This window comes from Electrona antarctica, assembly GCF_951216825.1.
Source record: "Electrona antarctica genome assembly, chromosome: 24".
NCBI lineage: Eukaryota > Metazoa > Chordata > Actinopteri > Myctophiformes > Myctophidae > Electrona > Electrona antarctica.
In genome coordinates, this window is record NC_136803.1 from 15515932 (window position 1) to 15526712 (window position 10781).

Consider the following 10781-nt stretch of genomic DNA (forward strand, 5'->3'; position numbering starts at 1 on the left):
GTGATTTCACAACTGGCTGTTTTTGCGCAGAGAAAATGACCACGGTTGCTACGGTCATCCAGTTCACCCGGGTGTGATTTAATTACGTCAGAAATTATTTTGAACATAGCAACCATGCTCATTTTTTTATGCACACAAAAGCCAGTTGTAGGAGTGGTTTACACCACTCAAAAATATAGGACAGAAAAATTACATACAGATCAGATCAATTAAAAAAAAAAGTTTTATTTTAGCCCATCTCGCAGGACAAGTCGGCAGTACAAAAACAAGCTAAATATTTGAAATAGAAACCCTGCAGAATGTGTTCTGCAGGGTTCTGCAAAAAAGAACAATACAGTACACATTTCGTTTGATATCTTCATCAGTAGAGGATAATGTAAAACAGTGGTTCTCAACCTGTGGGTGAACCTGCCATGATTTCTCCCAGTTCTAATATGATTATTTTGGAGGGTCCCCAGTTCAAATATGATTATTTTGGGGGGTCCCCAGTTCAAATGTGATCATTTTGGGGGGGTGCGCGACCTGGAAAGGTTGAGGACCACTGTTGTAAAAGACCATAGACAGATGTGTGCCATGGACAGAAGGCAGAGTCAGTGGTGGAAAACATACTCAAATATAAAGTAATAAAAGTATCAATACTGCAATGCAGAAATACTCCGTTATGAGTAAAAGTTTTCAAATGTATTAAAAACCTTTTGAAACAATGTGTTGTATCGCTTGTGAGCTTGTAGACCGACAATTCTTTCTGTGAATGCTCGGCTATTTTCACATCTTTTCGGTTACAAAAAAAATTGTAACCACGGTCATCGGTTCTTTAGTTATGGGCCGTTTCCGGTTATATCCGTTGCCTATAGCAACCTAGAACCATTCATACGATGGTGAAGAGCGCCCCTCTAAAGACCATAGGACGTCTATAGACCTTTTCTTTTTGGCAGTGAAAGGTTGGATTTGAAAAGACGTCGTATCATCTACAGACGTTCTCGGCAGGCAGTGCGGTTTAGTAACCGTAACCACGGTGACGGTGATAGCCATCGGGGCTTTGATCGTGGTAACCGTGGTGACCGTGGTATTCGTCGTCGTCCGGGCAACGCATCCCCAGGGACTGCTGAATGGCCATCTCCTGGCGGCGGAGCTGCATGGAGTCCACCAGGTCGTACACGTTGGACATGGACCACAGGGGCGACGGGTACCACGACTTGACGTTGCCGTCCTTGCCCACCAGCAGCATGGAGAAGTAGTCCGAGCTGACCTGGAAGTAGTTCCGGATGTCCCGCGCCAGCACGGCCGAGAGCCCCTCCCGATCCACCGTGGAACTCCCTGCAATGCAAGGGGGCAATATTGAGTTAAGCCATTCGAGTTTTCTTCAGAATATGTATGACACTGGTTTACTATGACACTACTGGCACATTAGGAGTCCAACAGTGGTTCTCACATGCTTAATTTGCAAGGACCCCCTTAACTCTGAGAGTGTTCAAATGGAACCAAATGGACCGTATGGGTCCAATTTGATTCCATTTATACACTCTCAGAGTTACAGACCTGTTATGGGATAGCTCTTTATGCGTTTCTGGTAATATTATTTATTGTGTACATTCTTTAAGTCCGTAATTTTGACAGAAATGGCCACCACAAGCCAGCATGGCGATGACCCCTGGGCTCGAACCCTCCAGTTTGGGAACTACTGTGCTGCAGAGCAGGAAGTCCACTGTGGTGGAGGTAATTTCCTGTTTGGACTAGTATAACACATCTGTATTACCAGGTCTATTTAAATAAACAACAATGAAGAAGAAAGTTTACCATTGATTGGGTAAAGTTCCAGAGTCCCGCCCATATACTCCATGTCCTTCCCAGTTAGTTTCAGTACAGACATGTGACGCAGACCTAGGGAGAGAACGAGGGGGGGGGCAGATGTTAGTCTGACGTGCCAACAGTCCGACATACGTGGCCAGTTAAGACTCACCTTGTGGCTCTGAAATGCATGGCCGGTTAAGACACATGCATGGCTGGTTAAGACTCCTTGGAGGAAAGCCTGGTGTTCCTAAATCGCCCGTGTGATCCGGTCTAGGCGTGGTTTAGACTGGATGATAAAAATTAAAAAATAAAACTGTGTCGCTTTGTTTTGGTCCCCCCCCTAAGGTTATGCGACTCCCGATCCTGACAGCCTTTACTGCGTGTCACCCCCCACCTCTCTCCCCATTTCCTGTCAGCCTACTACTGAATACCTATCCCTCTATAAAAAAATAAAATAAAGGAGAAAGCAAAAAAAAAAACGAACAAACGAACGAACAAACAATTAGCGCAACTCATACATATTTTCCAAGCAACAGAAAGGCCCGGGAGTGCCAGGCTGATATCAATTTACAATTACAATTGCAATTTATCAGCTCAGACATACAGTATGCTGCTATGTGGAGAGGTCCTTTAGTTTGCATAGGTTTTACTTTACATCCAACAAACTGTCTGGAGTGTAAAGATATGGAATAACGCATAAGGGCAGCACTCCAACAAACACAGAATGCATCTCCACGTCCAGCATAATCCAAACAGAGTTTGTGTGGAATGGATTCATGGGGGAGGCGTGCTGAGTCAGATCGTCTATCCTCTTCTCTACTCAAATTGCAAACGTTTCCAGTCGGTCGCTGCTTTTTTATGTTTGGCTTCAGTGTTGCCTAATATAAGCGAATTCGGTTGTTGTTGCTCATAAATAACTGGTAGTTATTTAATTTTTTAGCTCGTTTATAAAGTGTAAGTTGGTTATTAGGGCTTTCTTCCTAAATGTTGTTTAAACCAGTGGTAAAAACGTTGTTTTGGTCATTTGCCCAACATATGGACCAAGTCCCAGGGGGGTATGAGGCTGTGGTTAAAACAGCCTCCCTTTCCTTCACCAACAAGCTCTCTTTCTCTCTCCCTCCCTCCCTCAGCAACCCCCCCTCTCTCTCTCTCTCTCTACCACTTTGGTTTTAGTTCTTTCTGTAAGATTTCAGCGGGGCATGGATAATTGCTCCCGATGAGCATGTTGGCGCCTTGCGTGGTTTCCTCCGCGATTGGTGTATGAATGTGTGTATGAATGGGTGAATGCAATGCAAAGCTCCTTGAATAAAGGTGCTACATAAATGCACCATTTACAATTTACCATTTCAACGCCCAATCCTCGTTGTAATAACATTCCTCAAAGTTTAGGGGCAACAGGCAGCCCACAGCGTGCTCTCACATTCTCCACACTTTGGCATTTGGGTGTTACACTGCTCGCAACACAGCCAGGCCTAAGTCTAACCCAGGGGTCTTCAACATTTTTCAGACCTAGGTCCATTAGCACAGAGAGAGATGAAGCAGGGACCCCTTAGCACATAGAGGAATGAAGCAGGGACCCCTTAGCACAGAGAGGGATGAAGCAGGGAACCCTCTTCAATATGGCTTTCCCCAGCTAACTCAACCCCCCGCCCCCTTTCTCATCATTCCTCTGTTTTTTGTCTCCACCAGGCCGAAGAGAGTATGTTTTGCACTCCGTCCGTGTGTGTGTGTGTGTCCGTCTGTGTGTGTGTCCGTCCGTGTGTCCTTCCGTCCGTCCGTTACCAGCTAATCTCCGGCACCGTTAACCCGGTCGATGCCAAACTTTGCACACACACTCCCTGGATGCCAACGATGAACCTCTGCCCCGCATTTTCCAGAACGGCCTGTTATAGCGCCACCATGAGGCAGCTTTTCACATTTTTATCTAAAACTGCACCGATCTGCGTGAAACGTTGCATGCACATCCCTAGAGGCCAAGGACAAACCTTTGACCTGCATTTTCCGCATCTGCCTTTTATAGCGCCACCAGGAGGCTGACTTTTGTAAAACACATTTTTTGATATTACTCCTCCAGATTCTGTCCAAAAATCTCACAAATCGTTACACAGTATCTCTATGGTCATGTGCTCAAGTCGGATCTGTCCGATATTTCATATTCCATCCTAATTGGCTATAATTGGCTTTCACAGTTTGCAAGATTGCCCCATTTTGAACAAAAGCCTCAAATCATGAACGCAGCATGCAATTTACGTGAAATCTTTCACACATTTTCTTACTAGGCTGAGGAATATATCCCACCCTTTTCACATTGGCCTGTTATAGCGCCACCAACAGGTTGATTTTTGCAAAACACATTTTTGGAACAAAATGCCTCAAATCATCCAATTGCCATCAAAGGCAAACATGTTTATATTACTCCTAAACATTCTCACACAGTCCTATCCTCCTGGTGGAGACCTGTGCCCAGAAGGGCACTTTTTCTAGTTATTGATTGTTTTCCTTAGTCTTAAGGCCTATTCATACTCCAGTTTGAGGTGAGTAGCATATCACCGCGGTATAGTTTTTTAAGTTAAAAAACTACACCACCACAACTACAGACTGTGCCTGAGCGAGAGAATCCAACAGTGTGTGTGTGTGTGTGTGTGTGTGTGTGTGTGTGTGTGTGTGTGTGTGTGTGTGTGTGTGTGTGTGTCCTGTGACGGCGGAGCGAGAGACAGAGGTCAATGCTACACCCCGGTAATAAGCTACTCACCTAAAACTGGAGTATGATGGCCTCAAGTCGTTATCACCATTTAGGTGATAAGGTTATTAGGCAGAACCCACAACCTTCCGCATGACAGGCATATGATCTAACCGCTACACTAGGACGGCCCAGAGACATTATGAGATGTTTATTGTCTCCACCGGGGCGTGTGTGTGTCTGTCCATCCGTCCGTCAGTCTGTGTACAGCTAATCTCCGGCACCGTTAACCCGATAGATGACAAATTTTGCTCACACACTCCCTGGATGCCACCAATGAACCCACATTTTCCAGAACGGCCTGTTATTTTTGCAAAACACATTTTTGGAACAAAAAGCCTCAAATCATGAAAGCAGCGTGCAATTTACGTGAAATTCTTCACAGACTTTCCTACTAGGCTGAGGAATATATCCCACCCTTTTCACATTGGCCTGTTATAGCGCCACCAACAGGTGGATTTTTGCAAAAAAACTTTTTGGAACAAAATGCCTCAAATCATCCAATTGCCATCCAAGACGTAAGAGGAAATGGGACCCTTTTCACATTGGCCTATTATAGCGCCACCAGGAGGCCACAACCTGACCTGCCCTGGTGGAGACCTGTGCCCCGAGGGGCACTTTATCTAGTTATTATTATTATTATTATGACTCACCCAGGTTGCAGGCCTGGCTTGTCATGCTGTAAAGCTGCTGTTGATAAGCCCACTCTTCATCGTCTGGGGTCGAGATAATGAACAGCCGACGTCTCCAACGGAATCTTAGTCATTAAAACAAAGGAACAAGTGTTTATACTGTGACACATAACTCGCCGGCGTTGCCAGGAGGATTTACATTCTGGGTAGGCACAATTTTGGGCCGGCCAATATTTCAATTGAGAAAGAGCTATTGCAACCTAATGCAAGAAAAATAATCGTGAATAAAATGCATTATACAACAGGTCATTTCGAGGAAGCAATCTGATTGGTTGAAATAGCCGTCTAGCTGTGCTTAAACGAGCACGATGGAACGCCTAATCAAAACATAAAAATAGCTATATTTAGGGGAGCTAAGTCGGTAGTGCACTCGCCTTTCGATCGCAAGGTCATGAGTTCGATCGCGGGCATCGCCAACTTAGTGTTTGAGGAGCACGGCTTGAAGTTGTGCGGAAAGTACTGGGAGCTGGTGGTGTTGCGCTCCACCTCAGCAATACGTCTCCCAGAGGTCTAGCTCATTGAAAAAACGGGGATAGACTCCCGCACCCTGGCTGATACTGACAATAACTCACTCTGACTTACTTACTTACTTATAACTGGTGGAGCTTATTTCTAAAACACCCTCCACTATTGTAATCCAATATTGCAGAGTAAATTAATACTTCATACTTTGGGGACCTGCATTTGTCAGACAGTTGGAGGGGAGGGACCAGGGGTGAGAGAGATAGAGAGAGAAAGAGAGAGAGAGAGAGAGAGAGAGAAGAGAGAAGGAGAGAGAAGAGAGAGGGGGAGCAGGAATAGGAATGCTTTTAGTGTTATACTTTAGTTTTTTGTTTCTTAAATATGATTATTTATGGGGGTCACGGCCTCACAGGTAATCACTGTCACGTCAGCTAGACCGAGATTACACAAATCCCAGTTAAACTTTCAAACGCAGGCGACGTTGCCACGATTTACAACCAATTAAATTCCATTACCGCGACAGGAAGTTCTCCAGGGACCGGGATTTATCTTCCTTCTTGCAGGTCACACCGCTCTCTCTCTGCTGCTCACTCTCAGCCATCCGTGAGGAGAAGTTATCGATGTAATCCAACACCGCTTTCATGGCGATGGGCACTTCGTACTCTTGCTGCACGGAGAGATCAATACAGAGGACAAGCTCAAGACAAGCTCAAGCTCACAACGTGTCGTCAAGCTATGTGCTGTGAGCAGTAACCGGAAGGCTCGCCCCAAAACGAGCTCGCCACCATTTGTTTCCCGCGGACCGGATGCAAATGTCAGCCACTGACCTTTGCCTTCGTGTCAAAGTCAGTCAGCACCATGTAGTAGTCGTTGAACGTCATGCCCAGCTCTTTCCTCAGCGCCTTGATGAGCACCTGGTTTGTGAGCTCTTCCTTCGGTAAGCCTTTCAATGGCTGGTCTTGCTCTACAAAATAAAGCAGAAAGTAAAACCTGTATCATCACAGTTCTTCTGACAGAAGGGGAGGGGGGGGGGGGGGGGGGCATGGCCAAAATATTGTACTTAAGTACAACTTAGGTACATGTACTCTAGTACTGAACTGTTACTGAACAAACACTCTATATGCTTACTATCAGAAAACATTGCTTTAACCATTTAACAAAAATCATTTTTTGTTTTTACTAAATAATATCACTTACCCTACCTGGAATCAAGGTAATTCGTGGTGTCTTACCCAGCTGATAGTGGTCTATTTTCATGGAGCCGTTGTTCCAGGAGCCGAAGATGGTGACAATGGAGATCTTCCGGACGGCCATCTCACACACGTTCTCCAGGTACTCGTCTCTCTGCTGGGTGTACATGCGGTTGTCCTCGGACGGGGTCGTTATCACCTGGAGAAAGGACAGATCGGCCCCGTCAGCTTTTAGAAACAGTGTTTCCCAAAGTTTTCATCTGAAAACCCAAAGGAGAAATGAGACATTTGCCCCAGAGACCCCAACTAGTGAAAATAGTAGATCTGCAAGCTGACAGCGTGTCTCGTTTGTGAGCTTGTAGATCTGCTACAAACGTTTAATTTGTTCATGGAAATTCTTAGATTTATTTTGCATTTTATTTATGAAATACTTTTTTTTTAAAAGTCAGAATTGTTGACATTTAAGTGATGGAAAATGACAATGACACGACGCCGACGACCCGGGCCAATTATACTGTAGTATTATTATTAATTAATATGATACTATTACAGAATATATTGTGATCAGAATTTTGTTGATCACAATACGTTCTGGACTGCAGAGCTTAAGGCCTATTCATACTCCAGTTTTAGGTGATAAGGTGACCACCGCAGTGGTTGAGAAAACTACAACATGACGTCACGCCACAGTGATAAGCGAGTCACCGTGCGCTCACCTAAACACATCTCTCTGTTTTTACTCTGTGGTCACCTTATCACCTAAAACTGGAGTATGAATAGGCATAAAAGGCCTATTCATGTAAAACATATGAAGCATTTATCAAGGCCACAATTACCACGCGGTTCTTTGCAGTAATATTCTGAAGCAGAAAAATACTTACAAGTAGCCTTCGTCTTCTTTCGAACGAAGCAAAGAAGGCAGCCAGGGGACTAGCCGGGTTTTTGGCTGAGGACCCTTCACCGTGATGTTTCTCCTGGTACAGGACGCCCTTCTTGCCACTTTTTCTTCCTCTGAAGTTTGGGGCTCCGTCTTTACCCGTCCTTATCCTTCTCTTCTCTGCTTTGTTCTTCCTAGCTAAATTGTTATCAATCTTTTTCCTGCCCTCCACGTTGTCGTTTATGACGCTGCCCTTCTTGGATGAAGTGGGCTCTTCCTCCGCATCGCTGCCAACTGCCATCTCGTCCTCAGGGTTAACCTGCACACCCATTTCCTCTTCGCCTTCATCTAAATTGTCCTTGGTGGGTTGGGTGGGAGCTGTGGCAACTCCATCGCCGGGTTTGCTGCCAGGGTCGAGATACAACTCCTTGTGCCCACCGGGAAGTTGTCCAACAACTTGCTTTTTGTCGCTCTCGTGACCCATTCTTCGCTTTTTGTGGATGGTAACGACATCTAAGTCCAGAACTGTGGTCTTCTGGTTGACGGCAGGAACGGCCGTGGTTCTGTGTTTGATCTTCCTTCTCCTTAAAACAGGCTTGGTCGTTGTAGTTGTTGTAGCTTTTGTAGTCGTTGGTATTGTCATTGGTATTGTAGTTCTGGTTGTAGCTGTAGTTGGTTTCATAGTACTTCTGGTTGTTGATTTTGTTGTAGTTGTTGGTTTTGTTGTGGTTGTTGGTTTTGTCGTAGTTGTTGGTTTTGTTGTGGTTGTTGGTTTTGTTGTGGTCGTAGTTGTTGGTTTTGTGGTCCTTCTGATTGTTGTTGGGTTTTTTGTAGTTGTTGGTTTTGTTGTTGTTGGTTTTGTTGTTGTTGGTTTTGTCGTAGTTGTTGGTTTTGACGTTTTTGTTGCTTTTGTGGTAGTTGTTGCTTTTGTGGTAGTTGTTGCTTTTGTGGTAGTTGTTGCTTTTGTGGTAGTTGCTTTTATCGTAGTTGTGGTTGGTGGTTTTGTCGTGGTCATTTGTGACCTTCTAGTCGAGGTGGCCACTGAACTCTTAGTCGTGGCTGCTGCTTCGATTATCAGTGCAGGTTTGTGAGGTGGCCTCTCTGGCTCTTTGTTCTCCGGTGTCCTGCTACTACTCGTCGCCCCAGTGCCTCGTGCGCCTCCCGTGTCCTCCGGCGTCATAGCGGCTGCTCCCGGAGATTCCAGCACCCGACCCTCCACCCCGGCTGCCTTGCACCGCTGCACGAAGCCTCTCTGCCTGGCCTTCTCCAGCCTGCGGACAGGAGTCTGGTCCATCACCTCGTACATGGCCTCCAACCTGACCGGGTAGGGATACCTCTCCTCCACCTGCAGGTTCCTCTTCAGCAGGACCATGGAGAACTTGCCTTCCTCCAGCTTGAGGAAGTTCATGAGCTTGGGGACGAGCGCGGGGTCCAGGGCCTCCTCGGTGATCTCCCCCCGGCCGGAAACCCGGCGCACCTTCCCGCCGGCCTCGCCCTCCTGGTGGAACATTACGATCTGCTGCATGTGGCGCTCGGCCATCTCGCAGTAGACGTCAGACTTCAGGAGGTTCGTCATCAGCTTGTAGTAGCCGTCCGACTGGTGCGGCGCCGAGATGACGAGCACGCGGTTCTTCCCGGCAAAGCTGGCCAGCACGTTGAGAGAGCTGCCGGGGCCGGAGAGCACTCTGGTCGGAGAGGGCTGAGCCCCGCCGGTCTGCGGTTTGATACTGACGCCGCTGTCCGGGGTTGTGGATGTGTGGTTCGTTGGGGCCCACGGCTGCAGCCCTCTTCTGTTTGACAGGACCCGTCTCTTTGGGCCTGACCTTCGATTGGGGTCTCCCTGCACGCTGTCACGATCGGCTGAACGGGACAGGCCTGTATCAGCCACGCTCAAGCTATTGGACCTCTCTTTAATCGCACTCTGTGTGTTGAAAGTCTGCTGCTGTGTTCTGTTAGAAAGGCCCCGGTGGAAGGGCGTCTGTCTGAACATCGTCCTCGAACCTTGGATCGCTCTGTCAGAGGCATCTCCGTTTATGTGCAACAGAAACATCACACCAATCTGCAATGTCCACTTCATCTTGGCACGTCCCCAGGCACAGTTAGTGCCAGCTGATCATGTAAAAAACAGGCTCGGGAAGAAGAAAAGCATTGTCTAGTCTGCAAGAAGCAAAAAACACAACCAAAACAAATATATCACCAATCCATGGTATGTGCTTTGTTTACATAACGTTTTGGATTTGAATTGTCACTCAGTGTATGTATGGTAAATATCCTTTAAAGATTCCCATCCAGACAGTACAACAGACAACACAATAATGTGTAATGAAAAGCATACCTTTAACTTTCACATTGCAGGGCGAAAAAGGAAATCCTCGTAACATGCAGCTGCAAATTAAATTATTATAGCCGCCTAAAAAAGTCGCTAATCAGCTCTCGCCGAAAAACGTCTTCCCTTGATTATTATACCCGAAACGACGTTCGTATACTTGCTGTGTGGCTGCATTGTCTTCTTCTTCCCCAGTTCCCCTATAATAAACGTGTTAAAGTTGAACGGCTGGTGCTGATAGAAGAAGAGGCTATGGGCAGACAGAGTGCTGCATGGGCTCTGCATGGGTGGGTGGGTGGGTGGTGGTGAGGCTGAGCTTCGCGGTGTGGAAGGCAGAAATGTAGAGTGAGACCACGGCCTCCATCTGCGCTCTGTCCCCCTCCGAGGACCGACCACCAGACAGCAGAGGAGAGGAGCGACCACCAGATGATGTTGCCAGATGCTGTGAGAGACAAGCATTAGCAACCAGGTTTATGAAAATAAATTCGTATAGTTAATTGGTTCCTTCCTTTTCTCTTTATGTAAAAAAGCAACTACTTCTTCTTCTTCTTCTTCTTCTTCTTCTTCTTAATATTAATATTAATATTAATATTAATATTAATATTAATATTAATATTAATATTAATATTAATATTAATATTAATATTAATATTAATATTCACAACCTATTTGTTTTAGATGGGACGTCCATGGACTGCACTGT

General features: G+C 46.0%; 1 protein-coding gene across 1 annotated transcript; it reads right to left on the minus strand.

Annotated features, from left to right (window-relative positions):
- Window positions 1-205: 205 nt before the first annotated feature.
- Window positions 206-10473, minus strand: LOC306916950 (coiled-coil domain-containing protein 80-like). The gene is made up of 8 exons (XM_079495052.1): window positions 10088-10473; window positions 7757-9909; window positions 6918-7074; window positions 6513-6649; window positions 6201-6352; window positions 5185-5288; window positions 1798-1881; window positions 206-1317 (listed from the first exon to the last, which is right to left on the minus strand). Exons 2-8 carry the CDS (start codon window positions 9827-9829, stop codon window positions 998-1000), a joined length of 3027 nt encoding a protein of 1008 aa, XP_079351178.1. The 5' UTR covers window positions 9830-9909; window positions 10088-10473; the 3' UTR covers window positions 206-997.
- Between the last annotated feature and the right edge of the window lie 308 nt (window positions 10474-10781).